Source organism: Calonectris borealis, chromosome 3 (assembly GCF_964195595.1).
Source record: "Calonectris borealis chromosome 3, bCalBor7.hap1.2, whole genome shotgun sequence".
Classification (NCBI taxonomy): domain Eukaryota; kingdom Metazoa; phylum Chordata; class Aves; order Procellariiformes; family Procellariidae; genus Calonectris; species Calonectris borealis.
In genome coordinates this window covers 1,068,152-1,091,847 of record NC_134314.1, presented here as the reverse complement: position 1 = coordinate 1,091,847, position 23,696 = coordinate 1,068,152, and the positions used below count along the sequence as shown (strand labels likewise).

Below are 23,696 nucleotides of genomic sequence, written 5' to 3'. Positions count from 1 at the left end.
CGGGGCAAGTTACTTACGTGTCTCAAGTCCATTTTATCATCTTCATTTCAATAAAAACAGCTAAGACAACAGCTTGAGACTGACGCACGGAGCAAGCTACACTCTCCAGCAAGACTTCTCCTTTTGTCTTATTTTTCTTGACCTCACACTAAAACCTGCAAGTGCACCAACTGTTGCAGGCGACTCCAGAAACTGAAGGGACATTATCCACTACAAGCAAACACTGCTGTAAGACAAAGCAAAAATGAGGCACCTATATAAAAGAAAATTAATAATAAATTTAATAATTAATAGATTAACAAAACTTTTTTCAAAAACTAACAAGATGTTTCTGAACCTGCCTGATCTGGTTAGCGGAGGGGAACAGGTGGGAGTGGAAAAACAAAAGGAGCAGAAAACCGTACCAGGTAGCAACCATCAGTCAGTGACTGAGTTACTGTTCTGCCCTCAAGGTAATTTTAGTTCCTCTGCAAAACCAAAATTGTAACCAAATCCTCACACAGCAAGAAGCTTGTAAGTTGCTTTCCAAAAATTTAAGCTAAGCAGCGTAATTAAACACCACAGCCAGATGCGGATGGAGAACAGAGGCGGCAATCAGGTATCTCTCACCAGCTAAATACATGGAGCCAGGCAATCTGACTGCTGCTATTAGCCTAAGGTAACTCCATACAAACTGCTGCAAAACAAAATAAGCTATAAATAACGTAGGGTACCCACTGCACACAGATGACAGACAACACTTCGTGGTTACGTCAGACCACGTTGCACATTCCCATTCATTTTAACTAAAGGCTACTACCACACTGGTCAGACCTAAAATAAATGCTTACCAAAAAACCCCTACAATCGTTCAGGATACACTTGCATGAGAGTTTCCTTGCAGTCTCCAGAATGACTCAGGACTCCTATTCAACGGCAGGCTAGGGAGCACCTACACAACTTGTTCAGACACAGCAGCTCAGCGCCAGCACCGGCAAGCAGAGCCTCCGCAGTCGGAGCAAAGGGGCCCCAGAAAATGAATCCAGGCAGCGCAGGAACCCAGAGCCACCACCTGGAGAAGGCCACGGGGAGAACCAGCAGCAGCCCCCCAGGACCAACAGGGAGGGTATCAGGAATCACACAGCGGGTGGCACTGAAATGACCGCTTGGCTGTCTTTGCTGTCCTCTTCTAAACCTTTATTTCCATCATTTTTGACATTCAGTGACCAGGAGCGTAACAAAGTACTCAAGATACGAGCAGACTCTGCATTTATGTGTTAGTAAAACAGAAATTCAATGAATTCATGTGTTTCAGTGTTTCACCCTCTCTGCAGTAAGTTTTTCCTAGTGCAGAGTGTGCAAACTAGACCAGCAACAAGAACTCACTCTTCCTGCTCTGCAAGGTTTCAAGTCGTGACAATTCAGCATTTACAGAGCACCAGAAGTTGCATCTAAATAAAGTAACACATACCTTACACGAAAGCTTAGGAAATGTACAGTTAATTTGAGTAGCCTAGGAAAGTTCCACAACAACTGGGTAAGAGAAAACATCCACGAACCTAAGTGTCCTATTTGAGAGCCTGGTTTTGATCGAGCTAGGCATGGGAGGACAATGCTAACAGAAACAAGCGATTTAATTACTTTAATTCCACCAGCCACAAATGATGATGTGATTAGTGTTACCTTTTTTTTCCCACTCCTCTTTCCCACACATCCAGTCACCGGTGTCAATCCTCCACCCTCAGACTGAGTCTATCACCTGGAGGCCTCTCTTTTCCCGACAGACCTTCCCCAAGTGCTCTACTCGTCACCCGTTCACTAAACAACCCGTTGCACACTTTGTGTCAGTACCCTCGTGAACTGTCACTTGGGTAACGTTCACTCCTTTACGTCGAGGCCACCAGCCTCAACCCGTACCACCTTGATAGCAACAGCTACACAGAACTGTTTTTCTTAGTAACGTTCATAGTAACAAGCAGAGAAACTACCAAGGGAATAGCTGCATCTTCGACTGCTAGGGATCTACAGAACCTGAAGTATCCTGAAAATCGGTATTTTTGTAGAGCAGCTATCAAGAAAAGTAATTATGACCACACCCCTCTCTCCGTAAAGATAAGCTAAAGATTCTTAACCAGTGAGATTTGCTAGTGTGATGGTGTGTGTCTTAATAAACCACTCATTTAATTCTAGCAGCTATTTTTAGGAACGCAGTAGATTCTCAAAATCCAAACAATCCACTTACCTTCAGCTTTTAACACAAAATTTGCTAAACTAGGGATTCTTTGAAAAAAAAAAAGTCTATTTCCTTTTCAACAGACTGATCAAGTCCTATCAGCCCCTCCTAGTGACCCCCATGGCTCTTTCCTGAATCTTCAGGTTTGCAGTATGATTTTTATACTATCTTTATAAAACTATCTTTACAGGCTAAGTTTCACTAATACCGTATCAATACAGATAAATTCCAGAGTTGGTAATGTAAGGGAGAACACAGGACATTAGCAGTGTTACCAATTAATCTACTCTTAACGAAGCAGATGACAATCCTGCGAGACGGCAGCGTCTTAGAGTGACCTACATTCTTCCGTTCTAGATGCCTGCATTTGTTGTGCTTTCGAATGCTGTCACACATCACGAACAAACAAGCAACTGCAATAAGACTCAGCATTGCAGGGATATTTGGTTTATGCAAATCAACACTGACTGATCTGGGGGACTCAGCTGAATATTCATTTTGGTGACAAATCCAGTCCCGTGGCTTATATCCCCCCAAATATCTGGTTTAATCCCCCCCAAACAATAGAAGGCCATTGTTATCCAGCCTGACCTCTTATCTGGGAAAGGCCACATACTGTGAATTCATTCGCATCTTCACTGTTTGCAGAAACGGGAGATCCTCACGCTGCACTGCTGCTCACCAGTTTTCCAAGCAGGCTGCCTCACGTTCCACCCGCAGCCACCAGCCAGTTCAGAGATGAACAACAATGTTCAGCGTTAAAAGACTCAGAACTACAAGAGCGAAGGGCACTTTCCCAACTTGAAGTGTTTTGAAGTGTTCCCGTTTCCCTTCAAAGCAGCAGACGAGTTGTAAGCATGCAAGCTCCCTTTGTGCATCAATTCGTTTCAAGGATGTATATTAAATCTAGGTCAAGACTGCAGCCTTCTAGTGCACCACAAGTTTTCTCTCATTACTAGCCTCACTTGAAGCCTCCTCAATGATCATTCTTCGTTTAATATAAATCTTCAGAGATTTATATTAAAATCACAAGGTAACACCTACATGTTAATTCTGGAGTAAATCATCACAGAAGTCAATATTGCTACCAGAAATTCTTTAAGAGCACTTGGGGGCAGTATTAAAAAAAAAAAAATCAAATAATCAAGGAAACAGAGGTGTTGTGAATTGTCTGCTCTCCATACACCAGGCTGCTGCACCTACATAGCAACTGTGACCTTCCACCCCTCCACTATTCTTGTCACCTATATTTAAAAAATTAATCATCCTCAGTAACAAATCTTGAAATCTCTTTCGTTCCACTTTACTCCCCTCCAACAGAGAGAAGTCCATTACCTTGCCACTAGGCACTGGATATTTGCAGACATGACTCTCTATATTAGCTGGAACACAAGCAGTAAGACTTTTCTTTTTCTCTTTTAAATACAGATTATGCCCACGCATTTAGGTCTCAGAAGCCACAAGGCTGTAAGGAAGCGAACAGCATCAACCCATCACGAATTCCATGAAGCTGCTTCTCCTCAAGTGGCATGTTTCAGATGTTTAATAGATTGATTACAGCATGAAGTGGTGTTCTTCCCCATACCTGGAATTAAAACAGCAAATCCAAATAATCAGAAGGTAAGAAAGGCACCAGTACCATTCAGCAGACAGTCGGAGCTGAGGTCCCATCACAGGTACCCGCTTGGAAGGAATTTGAAAGTGTCACTGCCTCATTCAACAATGACATGGACAGTGATTAACTAAGAATTTTACATACATCTCAAGTTCCAGCTCCCTTACTCCATCTACTGTGTATATTTAAATACTGATCTGTCAACTAAAAAGCTAGTAATGAAGTTTCTTTGCAAAGATTAGTAGAAAATACAACTTTCCTGTAAAGTGAAGATAATGACCCCTCCAAAGGAGGAACTAAGATACATGAGCTTAAAAACATCAATTAGAGGTGCCTGACTGGAGGTCTGTAGGAAAAGGTGCCTTAACGAACTAAAGCTGAATCTAGAAGAGCTCAAAACAACCCGCTTTCTAGTAACCTTTCCTTGAGAGGCATCATGTCCTCCTCCATGTTCAGAGGGAGTGACAATGGCACAGGCATTCACGCCTCAGCAATTCAAGCCACACTTCTGGATGATTAACAAATGCACCGCTGGTGATTTAAATTGACGGAGACAGCTGAGGCAGTACAAAAGAGCAAGACGGTTTCCTACCTCTGGCAAAGCAACAGGCTAGGGGACTTTGGGCGAGCTCTTTAGTTGCCGCAGCTATGCCCATGAACCCTGCAGGGTATTAAATGCTGGACAGCACAGCGTTGGCCACATCCAGCAGCGAGCAGCTGATGGCAAGGGAAGTTCCCAGCACCAGAACTGCAGCCAGTGGGCTATGTGTCTGCAGCACGGTTTTGATCTCATGGTTTTGATTTGAGAGCTAGCACTCTCCATGCCAGGGCCTGGGCAAAGTTCAGGAGATAACCAGGGCAAGGACCATTTCCCAATAAAATGGATGCAGGCACCAGGTTCTGGACATCAAGTGACAGCTGTTTCCAACGGTTAGGAATCTGGCACGTTTAACTTAAGCATCAATTCTGTAGACATGTTCAAAGAACAGCTGCCATGAATTCTGGGTGCAGTGAGTCCACCTGCCATTCACGCCAAGTAGACTAAAATTGAGATCCCAGGCAATGATGAACGTTCAGAGAGACTCACTTTGGTGCAAGTAACCTGTCACATACGAAGGAAGAGAAGCCACTTCTCAGGCCAGAACCAGTTATGAAGCCTTCTCATCCTCTCCTCCCCAGCTGCCTTCATCTCATTTATAAGCATTAACACAACTTTTGTCTAGCGAAGTCTAACTATATACAGCCTACAACGCTGAGGGTTAGGCAATCCTCCATACAGCATGCTGTGCGGAAAGATCTGAGGTGGCCACAGAAAGCAAGATCAACCAGCGAGGGTCCCACAGGACCTCTCTTCACTTCGCCATATTCCTTCCAGGGAAGGAGTTTCAGAAGTCATGTGAAAGTACAGTACAAATTTACATGTAAAAAAATCTCTGCTCAGAAAGAAAATTAAAGCTTCCCGTTGACACCACCTACGCTGCCACTTAAGTCTATGAGACCACGCACAGTTTCAACACAAGCGGTTACTTCTTCCAGAAAAAAGAAACTTTATCATTTTGTTATTCCAGCAGCTAAACCTTACACAAGGCTCCCACAAACAAAACAAAAGAAAATGAACAAAGGAACTATTTTAGTGATGTTTTATGCATACCAAGAGACAAAAGAGACAGTAAGGTTTTTATTCACAAGGTAGTAAGGGGGGAAAAAAAAAGGAAATTAAGCTTTAGCAAGAAACAGTACTTACTTCAGAGTTGTTCCCATGCAGCAATAATCTCTGCTTAGTGTCAGTCAATTCCAGGTTTGAAGGTTGATTTAATTCTCTGCCATTACAGCTTTCATTTTCTAATACACTCAATAAACTTCTGGCGTAGGTGGTAGATTTCTGCCAGCCACCTTTACCAGCAGGTATTTTTAGAGAGGGCGTCACATGAAGCAGCCATATCTCCCGTGAATCCCTTTGTCAGTGAAGCCCATTAAAATCACGGCAGGGAAAGGTCTGGACTCCAGAAAGCCAACAGTCCATACACAAATTCACAACTAATTGGAATTCTACTCTAAACCACCAAGGATGTGCGCTAAGTATGTTCAAATACAATTACAGCCAATTAAATCAGTTTTCACGCCTGTCTAAGTCTACTTGTGCTATATTTGTAGCTGGAAAATAAATACGGTACATGAATCCACTTTCCACATAAACTGTTTCTATTTATGAAACAGAAAATTTGTCACTACTGTGACTTGCTGTAACAGTAATTTTGTCCTCAAGTTACATAAAAATAAAATTCAAGTTAACACTTACCCTGGCTAATTTATACTCAGCAGATTGACAAGACAGGTAAGACATAAATGATGGGAAGTAGATTCATTCAGGAAAAGCATTAGCTTTACCAAAGAGGCAGGTACTGTGTCTTGGAGGCCATTAAAAAGGTTCAGCCAGTCAACCCATTATAAATACTTAGAAGCTCAGGAAGAGCCCAGAAGCTTTCTGCCTTCCCAGCCTCCGTAACGATGACTTACCACAGTGCAGAAACTCCGATCAGTTACTTCTTGTTTCAGTAATTAGAACTCCTTACTACTAGAACTACCAAAGAAAGGAAGGAGACCATCACTTATGTTTCCAGACCAGGCGACTTGCTGGAACGTACACTTTCCGCTGAACCCACTGACCTATGTTTGATTAGTTCCAGCTACGCCAGCAGATGAAGGCCACAAAACACACCGAAACACCCTCACAGGGACCATACAAAGATTTCAAACTTTTAACAACAGAACTGAGGAGGCAGAGATTCTCCAATGGCTTCCAAACAGATTTTGACATTTGTTTGCATGATGCAGTCACTACCAATATTCGAGAAATGAAAGCTTGTCTTGCTTTTCACACTTCACAGTATGTCTGAAGTTTTTCAAAGATTTTAAGACAATGCAGTTTTATGAGGGCCAGGTAGTTACTGCACTCGAACTTTTAAATGTTTTCTCTGGTGAAACAGTCTATGAGCTGCCTTTTACAACTCACTGAAAAAAAGGCACGTGCTTTTAAGTGACTACTTATTGCTGGAAAACCAAGTTCCTTTCATTACAAACAGAAAATATTACCATTATTTACGAAAGTACCCTAACTCAAGCTACCTAGACTACACCACAGCAGCAAGTTTTGTCACTGGTGGCATTAGATCCGCACTGATGTTACTGAAGCATCAAGCACTGCAGCCTAAGATGCTATCTAAGCATCATTCCCGTTTACAAGAGGGTTGGAGATAAGCTGTGACCCAGCCCTTTCTGTGTAAAATTTTCACTACGGAATTGCTGGTTAAGGACACACCTATTATTTCCTAAACAGACTCCAAAGAATGGCATTGTGTCTAGTGTTAAAAATAGCATGTTCAACTTTGAAGCTCCATTGCTTGCGCTACATCTGTGCAATTCAACACGTATTTACCTGAAGCAGTTGCCATATGATTTAGGATGTTTTCAGTTACTGAGTATCAACTTACACATACGCTCCAATACCTAAGTTTCATAAAAAGCTTTAATGTGTGAACCCTTCAGCATCAAGAAACGCAGAGACTTCACAGAGTCAAAGCACGGCAGCAGGTATTTATCTTTGGTTTACGCCAAGTTCTAGGAATTCGAAGACAATTTCCACACCGTGAGCATCAGAGCTATATGGCACAGCGTGACCATGAAAGTTCCTGCACCTCCCTGCTCGGAGTATTATACCACAGATGTTTCCACCCAACCTCTGCAAGTTCTCCAGTGAGTGAGAAGATGAATGGCAGTGCTGTCAAGCTAATTAGCAGGAAAAAAGATTGAAGGAAAAAAACAAACAGCCTATTGCTACAGTATCACCCAGAAGCATCACATTTGTCAGCAAGTCTTATCACCTTTTTTAGCTATTACCGATACTGCGACACTCGAATGCATAGAAAGAGCCCGAGAGACAGGAATTATGTACCTTTGAAAGGGTGGGAAAAACTGGAAGAGTGCCACACGACACGCCTAGAATCAGAAGTTATTGCTACCCCAAAACATTGGCCTCTCCCAAGGCAGCACTGGAGGCCGTAAGACTTGTTTGGATTCTTTAGTTTGCTGTACGCTGCAGCAAGGTTAGCTACACCTCATCTGCCAGAAGAAAGAGGCCTCAAAGCTAGCACCTTGCCAGCTCTCGACTCCAGTGACAAGATGACGAGAAGAGATGCTCACTTGCAAGGCAACCACAGAGACTCCTGGTTTCAATTCTCATGGCATAAACTCATTTCCCTTTGCACTGAAGGGAGCCAGGAGTGGTCGCAGTCAGCCATCCCGCCTCAGCAAAGAACCTGCTCTGGCTCCCTGTATCCCACATCTATTCTGCAACTAAGCACCCGACTACGATACTGAAAGGGACTATGTTAGAAAATGACATCAGGATTTACACGGAAAGAACTGAGGTTAAAGAGTGTTACCGATAGCCGGACCAGCAGCACCATAAGTTACAGGGAGAGAAACCACAATGCTGACAGCAACTCTGGCCAAAGAGACGCCTGCTCAGAGTTCGGCAGCAGTGCTGAAGCTCCTGCAAAAGCTAGATGAGGAGCACCTAAACTTGCTCCGAGCAAGACATCACACGCCTTCTTTATCGGTTGTTTCTTCTACCTCTTAAAAACCACTTTGTTAGAAGCTCTTTACAAAGCTGGTGGCCATTATCTAACACTCTGAAGATTAAAAGGAGACTTTCCGCAGGAATCTCTCCACACTGTAGTGCTTTTGGCCGTATCCAGCAGCAGCTCTGACACACACTGGGAATTCGAAACCCAAACCCAGGTCCTGTCCTGGCACCCAGGCCCAAGAGCGAGACGAAGGCAGGCAGGCTGCGGAGCACGGAGCGTGTGCTTCTAACACCCCACAGCAGGTTGCTTGGGGTCTCTTCTAGAAATATTTTCATTATCCCAAGGACAGCAGTCCCATCAGCTCTCTGCATTTGTACCAGTCGCAGACCACCCTCTTAACAATTTTTTCCTAATACCCAGGTCGAATTTTCCCTGTTGAGACTTGCGTCCCCTGCTTCTTGCCCTCGGCAGCTGCCTCAGGCAGCACCGCAGCGACCGCCGGGACCCGAACCTGGGCAGCCGCATCCTCCTGGTCTCCGGCTGGGTCAAGGCCTCAAGCACGCTGGGACACACGCCCTGTGGCACATGGCCACCGCGACTGGACTAGGGTCCAGGTCTAACTAGGGGTCTAACACTCGCAGGTGGAATTTCTGAGCCCCCTTCCATGCAAACCACCAGCATTTCTATTCCCCAGTCCTGAAGTAGGAATGAGAAGCACCAGACTTTCCAGGGAACTCATTTCTGGTCCATGCTGTCCCAGACATACCACATTAAGTACAAATCCCAAAGAACTAGCCAGTAGTTATCTATATTGTATTATAATAATAATATGAATTTCTCTTTCCATTTTGTGTCTTCTGGAAAAGTGTCAATCGTCCGTGAGGTCCTGCACAGAGGATTTCCCTGTGGCTGAAACTTGAGTAGCTAAAATTAAAAAAAAAATTTGTCATTTACTGGCAAGATCAAAAAGTTACGTTGAGATGAAAGCATTTCACAGTACGCTTAATGAAACAGAAACGTTGGTGGGATTCATTTAACCAACAATTAGACAGCTATATTTAAGCTACACATCTAAGCTTCCTCTAAAGTGACAGAGAGGCATGCGTACGTACTGCCATGTTCAGATGGATGGAGTTTCTTATTTTCCTTCGCCCCAATTACAGAAGGAGCCTAGACAGCTAGTCCATGCTGACAGTTCAGCTTTTAACGAGCTAGTTAAGCTACAGGAATCCCATTTCAGAACAGGAAGGGAAGAGGATAAGACGCAGACTGCAGCAAGCCTTGCAAGGTGTGAAATTAAGATTGCTACCTAAGGAACTGGAAACATCTAGATACTGCTACCAACATTTTCAACTTACTTTAATTATCAAAGTTCAGACATTTACTATAGATTTGCAATAATAAAATAGTTTAAGAAGTGCAATCAAGTTAGTTACCTATAGGGAAGTCCGCTGCCAGTGAGATTTGGTGGCAAGAAAGAACAGGTTACATGCCTACGGTTAGAAGAGCAGGAGAAATGACACTTGGCACATGAATACGTCAGACATCAATAGGTTAATTCATATGTCCAGATGCCTGACTTAATAACCGAACATCTGAAGTAAAATGTAAAATCACCTTTTCTCTACAAGAGTAAAACGCTGGTGAGACCCAGTCCAGACATCACGCTCTCAAAGGGCAGAATAACTTCTTATTCGGGACCAGGTGCGTACTGTTCAGTGAATGTTGCCATGAAACAGACCCAAGAGTTTGATCTCATAAGCCACAGATGAGACAACATGACAAGACCAGCTTTAATGAACCTTCTGATAGCCTCGTAAATCAAAGGACAGGCAAGTAAGGGGTACCATACCCTGACCTAAGACCGGCAAACACCTGAAGTTATCACAGCACTACCCATCTTCGTAACCACGTCGTTTAAGGGTTCTGAAGCTCAGATCTTGGGCCAAGATGGCCCCCAATGAGGATGGTGTCTTCATCAATGACATAGACAGTGGGATCAAGTGCACCCTCAGCAAGTTTGCAGATGACACCAAGCTGAGTGGTGCGGTCGACACTCCCGAGGGACGGGATGCCATCCAGAGGGACCTGGACAAGCTCGAGAAGTGGGCCCGTGTGAACCTCATGAGGTTCAACAAGGCCAAGTGCAAGGTCCTGCACCTGGGGCGGGGCAAGCCCCGGTATTGGGATGGGGGATGAAGGGATTGAGAGCAGCTCTGCTGAGAAGGACTGGGGGTACTGGTGGACGAAAAGCTGGACATGAGCTGGCAATGTGCACTCGCAGCCCAGAAGCCAACCGTGCCCTGGGCTGCATCACCAGCCGCGTGGCCAGCAGGTCAAGGGAGGGGATTCTGCCCCTCTGCTCTGCTCTGGTGAGACCCCCCCTGCAGTGCTGCGTCCAGCTCGGGGGTCCTCAGCACAGGACAGACAGGGACCTGTGGGAGCGGGTCCAGAGGAGGCCACCAAAACGATCAGGGGGTGGAACAGCTCTGCCATGAGGACAGGCTGAGAGAGTGGGGGTTGTTCAGCCTGGGGAAGAGAAGGCTCCGGGGAGACCTTATTGCGGCCTTTCAGTGCTTAAAGGGGCTTATCAGAAAGGTGGGGACAGACTTTTTAGCAGGGCCTGTCGCGACAGGACAAGGGGGAAGGGTTTTAAACTGAAAGAGGGGAGATTCAGACCAGATAGAAGGAAGAAATTGTTTACACTGAGGGTGGTGAAACCCTGGCAGAGGTTGCCCAGAGAGGTGGTGGATGCCCCATCCCTGGGAACATCCAAGGTCAGGTTGGACGGGGCTCTGAGCAACCTGGTCTGGTTGGAGATGTCCCTGCCCACGGCAGGGGGCTGGACTGGATGGACTTTGAAGGTCCCTTCCCACCCAAACCATTCTGTGATTCAATGACGTTGATCACAGCCCTGCTGGACTGCGGTACTCAAGGGACTCCCAGTACATAAAGCAGCACACCACACCAGACCCACGTTACTGGGAAGAGACTGTTTCCAGCACTGTCCCTGATCCAACAACTGCTTCAGCTTATATGATAACTGTAGAGCTAATCATTAGTCTGAATATAAAAAACCACCAGTTTGAAAACCATCCTTGAGGAAAAAGCTGTACAGGTATGGATGTCAGTGTAGGTATTCCATGCTTAATGGCAATCAAGCGAGCAGGCCTCTCTCAGGGAGCGTTAAGTCACATTTTGGAAATGCAAGGCACAAACATGTATTTCTCCAGGTTACGCGGTATAAAACAGTCACAATCCCAGTGGGAAAGCCTCAAGTTGTTTTATCTACAGAAAAGAACAAAAACATGCGGAGACTTCTAGTTAAACCCACACAAGACTTCTAGTTAAACCCACGCAGAAAAGAAAAACCCACATAGTTAAGTTGTACCAAAACACTAAACATTCAAGAAGACTTGCAGCAGCAGCTCTGGTCCCTTTCCTGTTTCCCCAGGGCCAGACAGGGAATTCCCGAAGCACTGGGAATTTGACAAGCCCATTCTTCACAAAGCCTTTCTGAAGCACCTTACCCCCTCGCAAGGGTTACACAGAACCCTTCTCCACATGTCATCAGAAGGTCGCGTAGCAAAACGGGCACCGGCTGCCGCTGCCAGGTGAATCCGTGCAACCTGCTCTCATCCAATGTCTTTCCTGGGCATTTCTCAACCCCAGGCGGGATGAAGTTTCCTGGCAGGAGCAGCCTGCTCCCAACCGCCATCCTTCCGCAGATTCTCCTGCTCTTTCCTCCACGCCGCCGCTAACAAGCAAGAACACGCTGCCCTTCCACAGCTCCAGAAAGGAGGAGGACAAGAGCAAGCTCTTGCCACCCGAACGGTGGAAGTGGCCCACACCCTGCTCCCGAGGGCTGCCAGGAGCAGGTACGGCGAGTGTGGCCTGCCGAGACAAAACCCCACGCAGGCAGCACCGCTGGACTACAGGAGCAACATCTGCTTAGAACAAGCTAAAAAAAACTTTCAACTTAGGATTATTTTTTTTCCTATCCCCTGATGAAGTATCTATCGATAGAATCTCAACTGATTCTCTAATTAAGTATCAATATTAACTTCAAGGGTAAAAAAGATGAAGTATTTTCTCAGGATAAAGAGAGGGGGAGTAACAGATTTTTCTTTCAAAAAAGGTAAATCGAGAAGTCAAGAGGAAATCAATTCTCTGCACCCCCAGTTGTGCTTATCACTTAACAAGGCAAAAAATAATCCTTGGTTTCTAAAATGAAGGCTGCATCCCTGCTTATCAGTTCCTGAGCAAGTTTTCCACCAACGTCAACAGGCATTTCATTTGGTCTTGTAAAATTCAAGAGCAGACCACGGATTATTCGGACAGCTTGTCACAAGCTACAGGCCTGCGCTCCAAATCCAAAACACTTTACCCTAGAAAACGTTAGCGACTTCATCCACTCTTTATCTTTGCCACTTACTGTTGAAGCGACAGTTCAGTCTCCTCCTGGACACAGCACTGGCTTAACTGGAGCAGCCAACCTCCACACACTCCTTCCCATTCGTCTCCACGTCTTCTGATCAACTTAGCACATTTAGGTAACAGCTGCCTATTAGTTTCAGTTGAACATAAATAGCATGTCAGTGCAAGGACAAACAGAAAAAGGAGCAGCAGGGCTACACGTCCTGTGCTGCCACCGCACAGGTATGTGCATGAGTAAGGAGCTCAGCAGCGTTCTCAACCTTCACCAACTGTTTTTGCCCCGAGGCAGTGACAGAAGCAGCACAGGGAGAGAGGCAAGCCCAGTTTAGGGTTTGTTTCATAGTGGGGGCAGGGAGAAGGGAACACTAGGCACTGGCGCTGCTGCCAAGTGCTTTCTTAGCATGGAACAGCAACCCTAAAGTGAATTTTCACAAGTAACCTCTCAGCACGAGTATCACCTACTCCAGCGTCTCCATGTCCCCAGATGCTCTATGCACTCTGCCGGTACAGATTTATACAGTAACATAAGAAGCCACATCAGAGAACTGATCCAGCTCAGCTGAAAAAATAGCAATGTAAAAAAAAAAGTTTCCAGCCAGCTCAGTTCCTCAGCTCTTCACCATACAGCTATCCACACGCTTCTCATCAGCGCTGCGAGGCATGCGCAAGCAAAACTGCTGCTCATTATCCGTGGCCCTACCTAGACTAAAAAAAAAAAAACAACGACCAAACACCCTCAATCATACCGTATCGCACCGTAAGTCCAATTCGCTCTGTAACCCTCCTCCTGGGCTTCCCCGCAGACAGAGGTGAGGAGAACCACTCTCTCCAGGCCCAAGAATACTCGGTTCCACCTCCAGCAACCAAGAGCTGAGGGGATTCCCAAGCTCGAAACCGCATCCAGGCCATCACGTCTAACAGCCACCGATGGACCCACTTCAATTTTCTGCTTTTATTCTGAACCCGTTTATATTTTCCCCTCCAAAACCTCCCACGACAGCAAGTTTTACAGCTCAATTACCTATGTGCAGAAATGATTTTTGCATCTCTTGTTGCCTGATGATTTCTGAAGCCCAAGTCACAGAAATGACTGAACAGGAGTTGGGGTGGGGTTTTTGTTGGGGGGGTGGTTTGTTGGTTTGGTTTTTTTCTAATTCACCTGCTCCATGCCAGGAGTCAGATATGAACTGAACCCACAGCCTGTGCACAATATAAACAAAACTCAAAGTTGGTTGCTGCTCCTGAAAGCCAAGCTATAGATATGAAACAGGAAAGGAATATAAGGAAAAAGCAAGCCAGTACTTTCAACTGCTGTAGTAATACTCTTTTTTTGGACCCCAGAAACTACTCGTTTTTCCAACACCATTGCAACCACATATAACTAAAAGCATTTTCACAATTCAAAACATAATTTGCACTTAGTTCATTTTCCCACAATCTACCAAGTTTTTCCCCATTCTCTATCTGGGACTCTTTTCTTCCCAATATTAATATATCACAATCATGGGCGAACAAATCCTCACAGGATGTACTAAGAAACTTGTTGTATTTACTATTTTTGATATCTGAGGACTGAATTTAAAAAATTTCACTGCTTAAATGTACCAATATGCAATGATTCCAAAGCAAGTGCTTAGCAACTCAAAATCACTTCTAACAAAGGCCAAAGAAACAAAAACAAACCTGATGGAAAAAAGGATTTAATCAGAAAATAGTTTTCATATACCTTTGCATTTAAAACAATACAGTTTTGCACACTCCTAGCACAGCTTTTGGCATCCTGTATTCAGAATAAAATATGGCATGATCAAACCTCAAGAGTCACACTGCTTTTCCTCCCTCTCTGTGGATTTGTAGAGTTGCAGTCAACATGAATAAAGACCAGAAACACAGAACACAACTGCATCTTCAGCATGGGTTAAGATCCATGAAAGCTTTACCTACATCAGTACCATTTAGAGGGAATCTCACCATGATTACGTACGCTTTTTCTCTTGAGCACATTACTAGAGGTAGTCAGATTTCATGGGAAAACATTTTTTGTGACTCATCTTAATTTGCATTTTACTTAGTAAAATACTAGCAATTACATGCTTGAGTTCAGTTTTGACATTCAAATTTTTAGACAGACATCCTTGCAAGAAGAGCCCTCTCTACCTGCTCATGCCCAGGCAGCAAAGGCCAGCGCTTCACCTGCTGACCCTGAAGAGCTTCACAAAGCGTGCCCGCGGAGCTCTGACATACCATTTTTCGACGGTTCACTTCAAGCTTTCATCAAGTTGACACGTTGAATGCCAATAAAAAAAATTACTAAAGAAAATTAAGATCTCAAGTACACATTGACTGGAAGGTACTTATACTAACAATTTAATATTAAAAATAAAGAAAATCTGCTGGTAGCATGAGTGGCAGCAGAGAAACTACTGAAGTTAGTAGCGTTTGGGGAGAGGGGAGACTCAGCAGTCCGTTTAAGAGAAGCCTCCAGTACTCCGTGCTTAGGCGCACCAAGGAGCAACACCACTGCCCAGTGGAACAGCTACCACCAAGAGACCTGACCTAACCGTAGAGTATCCATAGAGCACAACTGAAAAGTCACCACGATTTCTCAAAAAAAGATATCAAAAAATGATTTTTGCACCAGAGAATTACTGAATAGCTATTAAAAATAAGAATGGTTTGTGAGAGACTGTCTTTTATAATTTATTTCCTTTCTACCTGAAAACAGCAACACAGCATTTGAGGACAGGGCCTCTGCTCCCTCCAGGGAGGTTACGATGACTTAGGGATTCTTGCAGAAGAGCCATCTGGATTATTTATAGTACCTCTAGACAGGGTAATGAAATCATTCACACAGGCACCTCATCACATCCAAAAGCTTAACTGCTGTTTTAGCAGGAAATATTAGATTGAAGTGACTCAAAGTCAAATGTTAGAGAGAGTATACCAAATTACACGTATAGTAAATTATAATCAAACTGCCATCACGGATGATGCTTAATCAGCCCTTAAAATGTGTAAAGATTAAAGAAAGTGAGTGTAAGTTACTAATGTGAATGAATGTGATTACTAATGTGAAATGCATTATTATTGCATCTTCACTTACACATGCCGACAAGCCTTTGATTTTATAGCATTAAAACACTTCCCCCTCACTCGTCTTTTATACACACGGGCTAGTTTCAATATTCTTTGAGACCCACTTTTCGTTATGAAGACTAGAAAGACTCAACCAGTCCCTGCTTACAGCCACCAGTACTGCTGTACATTTTACACGCTTGACTATCTCAGGTTCTTGGTCAGAAGAACATGAAGCACGAATCAGAGCTAACAAGGTACCAAGTTTTTTTTTTTTTTTAAATATAAGGAAAGATTCAGCCAATAAGCCAGTCACCTTCAATGTCGTCTACTGTGTACACAAGTGCTTTGGAAATAGTATTTCCTGGTTGCTACAGGTCAAAGACTCCATCTGAGGTTTTTCCTGAAACTCTCCTCTTCCGGCTGCAAAGCCAGCCCAAGTTGTGCAGCCACCACGGCGGGATTTATCACAGCAGGTACCACCGGGCAAAGCACCTTTGCAGGCTCCATGTCTCGTTCCTGGGTTGCCATTGCTGCCGCCACCGCTGCAGCGGAGGAAAACCTGAGAAAGTCTAAAAACTGCAGTTACCAGTGGTAACTTGAGATAATTTATTTTCAGACAGATTACTCAATCGCTTTGTTGTAATAATGCGGAGAACAACTAAGCAGACAGGTGTTTTAACCCTGTTCAAGATTTTTCCTTCATGGATGGGCTGCTTTTTAAAAGGTGTTAATGCAGAGTCTCCCTTTCAACTGACACTGCTTGCACAGGACACTTTCCCACCAGGTTTCCTCATTAAGCAATGACTTACAGAAGAACTAAGGAAACAATACATTTAAGACATCCTTGGGCAGCTAAGTACCTGGAATTCAGCACAGAAAATCTATTTGTACCCCAAAATCTGCTAAATTCCACTGTGAAGACGCAAGTCTGACACACCAGCCAGTCATCAAGTGGTGTTCACAGCTACCATACCCAGGCATTTAGTTCAGAGTTCAGGAAACAAAACTTGTTTGCCTTCCAGTGTACATGCACCGCAAACAGTTTCTTTTCTGTACTCCAGACATAAATACCTACTGGTCTAAATTGGTTTGACTGTTCAGAAATGCTTCCAAACTCCGCACGTGCACACTTGCTACTAAACCTGATGATAGTCTGCTTGAACACCCAAAAACTGCAGTGATATAGACGAAGAACTAATTACTAAAATCACTAGTCACTAAATGCACAAGTTCTCTGGAACAAGAGCCACCATACATCCGCTGACTTCTTAACTAAGACGTTGACTATTTTTAACTTTGAGAATTGAAATAAACCTTCCCAGCAAACTCAGAAAGCAACAAACACCATGTGATTCAGGCGAGAATTTGCCAAGCAGCTCAGAATTACACTACTGCCACAGCAGCAAAATAAATACAGCCTTCCATAGTCAAGGTATGCGATGTTAAGAGACAAGATTAAGCGACTGTCACACCCCCCCCAAAACAACTAAGCAAAACCCCGAGTTGAGGCCCCAAGAGCTTTTAGTAACAACTGTGTCTTGACACTTAGTTGCCCCAAATACAGTCTTTCACTTTAAATTACCTAAGCCTCGCTTAAGAGTGTCTTTTTATGTCTTGTAGTCTGAGCTGCAATTTTTAGGGTGACGTTTTGACACTGATGAGGAAGCACACAGCAGCATACTTACACCTAGCACTAAGATTTACACCGATACTCTGTGTTCTCCTACCCTTGGTGACCACCTCTATGGCCAATCATTTAAGGGATTTATATCAAGCACAAAAAGCCAGATGCAATTCAAACCCTCCAAAAGAAAGATTTTCTTTTTTTCCAGATGTGCAGTAGGTATCTGCACGTTACACCAGTGGGTACTGCAAGAAAGAGCAGAGGCATGAATTCTCTTAAACTGCCAGAGTCAGTCACCAAGAAGGTTAGAAGCTGCTGACCTGAACTCCTCATCTGCAAAAGAAGACGGTGTTCAGAAGAAAAACAAAACTCTCTGATAAACCTAGGGAGAAAGGATGTTAGGTATGAGGCCTGTCTCACAGCGTACATTAAACAAAAAGAGGAAAGCCTAGGAAACACACAGCTCTCCTTCATGATGTCGAAGGAACTACCGTAGTCGGGAGCTGCACACCCACGAAGGGCTAAAGTCAGCTTTGCCAGAAGCCCAGCGGCTCGCTCACAAACGAGGGAAGGACAGCTTTGTTGGGTGAGAAAACAGACCCCACCCACGAGTGTAATCATTTCTGCTAAGCCACATCAATAGCGGTGAAGACGCTGTGCAGGGACGGCAACCCCACCTCCCTCAGGCGTGCAGGGGGGCTAGAGACCCACCAGTGACGGAAGGAGCCAGGTGGGCTCCCGCTGTAGCTGGCAGAGGGTGTGGGGGACAAGCTGCCAACGCAACCCCCACGGGAGGGAAAGAGACGGTCGCTCGGGGTCACCGACAGCGGAGAAAACTGCTGCGCTCAACTGCGGGGAGAAACCAAACCATTCCTCCCTGCAGCAGAGGCCAAGCCGGTGTCGGGTGTGACCAGGGCGGCCGGCTCTCCGAGGACTGCGTGGCGACAGCGGGAGCAAGGAGGCGACAGGGTGGGGACAGGGGGTCCCTGGGGACCCGCGGGGACACTGGGGCTGACATCAGAGGAGGAAACCTGACCGAAAGCTGCGGGGCCAGGGCAGCCCCCGGGGCAGGGCCGGGCCGCAGGGGCCCACCCGAGCGGGAACGGGGGGCTTGCGGGGGCCCGGCCGAGGGCGTGTCCGGGGGCACGGGGGAGGCACTGACCGATGGTGGAGATGAAGGTGGTGTTGAAGGCATCGTCGGAGAAGCGGAAGAGCACGCAGGTCTTGCCGACCCCCGAGTCCCCGATGAGGAGCAGCTTGAAGAGCAGGTCGTAGGTTTTCTTCGCCATGGGGAGGCGCGGCGGCCGCCGCCGCCCGCTCCGGCCCCCTGCTCGCCCCCCCCGCCGCCGCCGCCCTCCTTCACCGGGCTCCCCCTCCGCGGGTCCGCCCGCCCACCCCGCCCGGCAGCACCGGCCGCGCCGCTCGCGAGGGCGGCGGCGAAGGAGCAGCAGGAGGAGGAGGAGGGGGCCCACAAAATGGCTTCCTGTCGCGGGGCGGCCCCGGCGCCTCGCGCGCTCCCCGCGCCGCCACGGGCCCGCTGCTCCTCACGGGGAGGCGGCGGCGCCCGGCCTCATAACCCCGCGGCTCGGCGCGGCGCGGCTCGGCTCGGTCTGCCCCGGCCCGGCGTGGCTCCCCCGGACGGCGGCGGCTCCTCACAGGCGCTGCCGAGGCTGCGCGCGCCGCTCGGTAACCGCGCAGGCCTCCAGGCGGGGGCGCGCACGCCCTGACGTCAGCACGCACGCGCGCGCGCCCCTGGCGGCAACGGGGCTGCCGGGCGGGGAGGGCGGGCGGCGCGCGCCCCCGCGGCCCGCCGCAGAACCCCGGCGTGGTGACGCCACCCGCGCTCGCGGCCGCGCGCCGGGGCGGGGCCTGAGGGGGCGGTGGCACCGCCTTCCCACCCTTGCGCCGGCCGGCCGCCGGCGGAAGTCCCGCCTCCCCACCTTGCTCACGGGCTCCCATTGGGTACGGCCGCCTGCCAGTCTCCCCTCCTCCCCCGCAGGTGACATCACGGGGGGGCAGGGCGCGACCGCGACCCTCGGCGGGGGGCGGCGGGGCGGAGGCCGCCCCCTGGCGGCGGGCGGGGTGAGGCGGCGCCGGGCCCTCCCAGGGACCCCGGCCCGGCCCCGGTGCCCCCCCCCCGCCCGGGACAGGCCCTGGGCCCGGCAGCCCCCGCCGCGGCCCCCAGCCCGCTCAGGGACCGGCTACCGCAGCCGGCGGCGTCCCCAGGCCCGGCACCACCTCCGGCCGAGCCTCACCGGGCCGCCTGCGGCTACCGGGCCCTGGACCCCGCGGGAAGGCGAGGGGCGGGAAGCACGGCCCCACAGCGGCTGCCCGCCTGCCCAGGGCCGGTCTGAGCCCAGCGCCGGCACCGCTGCCGGGGCGCCAAGGGCGTACCAGCTCCCGTGAGCCGCCGGAGCCGGGCCCTGCGCGGGGAGAGACCCCCGGGCAGGCGCTGCCAGAAACGGGGAGCAAAAACCGGGCAAACCCAGGGGCTGGAGGCGGGTGACGCGGGGGCCCGGGTGCCTCTGCCGGCGGTGCGTTTGCAGGGGAGCCGGGCGGCGGGGTCACGCCACCGGCAGAGGTGAAGGTGATTCCCGGTGGCTACCGGGGCGCCCGGTCGCGGCCCCCGTGAGAGCCAGGCTGCGGAGTCACCGCGGAAGCCCCGTCGCGGGGGGCTGCCAGAGCCCCCTTCAAGGTGGGGAGGAGCAGCCCTTTCCAAAGAAGCGGGCGCTCGCGCACGCTTAAACCCAAGCCGTCCCGCAGCGGGATCCAGCACGCTGCCAACTGCAATCCACTCACGTAACTCAGCATTCCGCAACCAGTACCTGCCCGCTGTTTGCGGGATGAGTTGCCTCAAAAGGCTTAATACGAGTCGTATCCCTCCCACCTGGCCCCTGCCAAGTACGGCTCAGCACACCTCTGAAGACAGACACTCGGGTTTTGTTCCTTTGTACTTTGATTTCTCAGGCTCCACGGCCCCCGCTTGCAGGCACGCTCCCCCCGCGGTCAGTGGGGTACAAGCCTCTGGCTCAAGAAACCTTGAACTCCGGCAGCGGGTTACCTCCAGGAGCTGACACAGCAGAACGGGCAGGAGTTTGCAGCTTCAGAAAGAAGGTTTATTTTTAGCGCTTTGCTAGATCAGTTTAAGGGCACCGTATGAAACCCTTCCCATCTACGACTGAGCAGATCAGGAGAAAAACGCCAGCCTCCATGGAGAGCTCCGCAGCGAAGGCACTGCCACAGATCCCAACTGGGGACCCACGGGCAGGCGGCTTCCAGTCAGTCCCCGAAGGTTTATCAGCAGAAGCGCATCGCTAGATGTTTGCACCAATGTTTACAACAACCTTTTGTCCTAGAGAGTTTGTTAATGGAGTTTAAAGAAGTTTATCTTTTAGGATCCTGGAGAGGAAGCAATACAAAGTCTCGTATATCCCACTGCAAACAAGACAGAGTATTTTCTGTCTGAGGTCTAAGACTGGCCCTGATGTTAAATATTACAGGTCCTGCAGGAGACACCCCGCCAAGGACAAGGAGACCCTTGCTCTTGGTTGCTCAGTGAGTCCCGGTCAGGAGACCGTCACTGCAGGGCTGGTAGATTTGGGGATGTCCAGAGAGAGGCAGAACCGTTCTCACAGTTCTCCCCACCACATCCTCCCAAGGATCTTCTGTCCTGATCTCAGGAGGGCACTGATCTGATGTGACAAGGGGTAATTGCCAAATTACGAGGAATGCGGTGGAAGGGGAGAGCCAGCAGGACCCGGCAGCCTCTTCCCGGCTGTCAGAACCCGCTTGCCAGGAACAGCTGAGCCGCGGGGGTTGCAACACCGCGCCGCAGATGCATGCCCTCCAGATCTCGCCATGGGGAGGGGAAAAGTGAATCACGAGCAAGTTGTGCAACAGTATTTAAGTTTGGGGAGGTTTGCTTGAGGAGAGCGGCGACACGCTAGGCTCGCTGGTTACTCAAATCCTCTCACAAAGCACGGCCCAGCCCTTGGCGTGCACAGTGATGGAAAAGATCTTTGTCATCCAGGAGGCATCAGCAGCCCCACCGCCGCAGCGAACAAGCAGCTTTGTTTTCTCCAACTCCTCCCCCAGCCAAGGCAGGGACAGGGGCTCTGCTGCTCGGCCGCAGGCACGGGTCTGGTCCCACCATTTCTGGTTCCTCACCTTGAGGGATGAGCTCCCATGGAGCCCTCCAGCACAGACCCTCCCGGCCCTCGGTCACCTGCACCTCCCACCACTTCAGGAACGGCTGGAACCCAAAACTTGTGTAAGGACAAGAGCCCCAACGGAGCTGGCAGTAACAGCCCCAGGTGCTCAGCACGTTGTCTGAGGAGGAATAGAAAAGGGGTTGAAGTTGTTCCACCTGGTGATGTACAACACCGTCCTCTTAGCAGCGGTGACCACAGCATGGTCCATGCTGCGAGTACCCCGGGCACCAGAGCAGGAGCTCTCAACCCCAGCCGCCCCTCCGGCTGTAGGCACATGCAGTGCCCCGCTGCCTTTTTGATTTCGTTGCTGTTGTCATCGAGGCAGGGGAACTCAAAATAAATAAATACCAAACTATACCCAGGAGCTGGGTGAATTTTTTGAGACACGCTGGAGAAACCAAATGTAAGAAATAATCTTCGTCAGAAAGATGAATTCCTGAGGAGGGGAAGTAAAAGTGACGCAAGGAGGGTTGCCCACACTGCTTTTCTCTTTTGCAGATACTTGCATATGTGGTGCTGGGTCTCACCAGGCTTCCCAGCCACCCTCCTGCCTCCAGCTGATCTGCACAGCCAGAGCGAGCAGCTTCCGATAAGGCCATTTTGCCAGTGGCAGGACAGGCCGGTGTTTGGAGCAGCTCCTGCCACCGCTGCTGGCGGGGTCGGGCTTTCACCACCTTGGATCGCACATCCCTGCCTCTTACCCCGTCTGTCTCCCAGGCAGGTCTGTAGTGAAGAGCCAGAGAACAAGAGGAACAAGAAAGGCAGCTCCGCGTCCTTGAAACGGGGACCCTCTCCCCCGTTTTCTGTTCCAGCTGGCACCACCCCGTAGAGAGCAGAAGGACTTGGTCAGCACTTCCAGGCGCAGGGAGGATGCAAAGGTCACGCAGAGCCCAGCGCCTTTGGCAGAGGGCTCGGTGTGCCGGGCATGTCTCTTATTTCTGCACAGTCACCTCGGCTTGGCTTCTGGCGAGGCAGTGGCAGCACCGGCAGCTCAGCAGGGCTCTGCCCGGCGGCGGGCAGCACGCTTGGACGTGTCCGAGGAGCTTTCTGCCCTCGCTGCTGCTCAGTCCGGCTCTGCGCAATGCGACGGGGCAGACCTCGGCCATGCGCTCGCAGGGGCTCCTTCCCCAGCTTTAATGCTTAAGGACCTCAGTCTTGCTGCCCCAGGACAGCCCCCCCTCCAAGAGGTTCAGCCCCCCTGTCTGCTGCCAAAAGTTTCTGCCCTCCGGTCCTATCATCACTTGCTTATGCTGGGTCATGATCCCACGCTGCCAGCGAGCGGGGGAAGAAGCTCCGCATTGTTGTCGTCAGTGCTTTGCAGAGCCAGTCACTGCCTTGTTTTCTAAGGTTTTTCACCAGGGAGCAGAGCAGCGATTAGAACAAGGGACTGAGAAGCAGCGATTGCCGGCTCGCCGCCGCCGCTGAATGGTGCTTTGACCTCCGGCAAGCGGCAGCACCGCTTCCCCCCGGCGCCCGGGGACTCGCCGTGTACCTGGCGCAGAAGCAACGCTGCCTCCAATTCCTTATTCTTTGTGGAGCAGCTTGAGGTCACCAAATGAAGGGCTCCCTAGAAGCACATTAATGATAAATAACTAGTTACCTACAAAGGAAGATGAAGCGTTACTCCCTGGATCCGTGTGGAAAAGGGCCGGCCCCACGCACACCGGGGATTTATTCTGCGTACGGGAGGGTTTGGCGGGATCTCGGGGGGAGCGTGGGAACGCCCCAGTGCATTTGTTAGCGCTGTACAACCAGAGCTCTGCCTCTTTCAATTACATCTTGCCAGCAGATTATTAAATCCTTTAATCTCTGAGCAATGATGCTGATCTAGTTGCCTTACAGACATTGCTCACACCACATCTGTTGAAAACCCAGATCCAAGATAAAAGCCTGCAGCCTCCCACGTGGTTACCAGCCGTCCCTTTTCCCCCCT

General features: G+C 49.0%; 1 protein-coding gene across 2 annotated transcripts in view; it reads right to left on the bottom strand.

Moving 5' to 3' along the window:
* RAB10 (RAB10, member RAS oncogene family) overlaps window positions 1–18,979 on the bottom strand; it is a 50,404-nt gene extending 31,425 nt beyond the window's left edge. The window contains exon 1 of one of the 2 annotated variants that reach the window (XM_075144735.1): window positions 18,715–18,979. In XM_075144735.1, coding sequence (XP_075000836.1) covers window positions 18,715–18,841 — 127 coding nt within the window. In that variant the 5' untranslated portion in view covers window positions 18,842–18,979. The remainder of the gene's footprint in view (window positions 1–18,714) is intronic. The other variant, XM_075144736.1, reaches the window with a different exon arrangement.
* Between the last annotated feature and the right edge of the window lie 4,717 nt (window positions 18,980–23,696).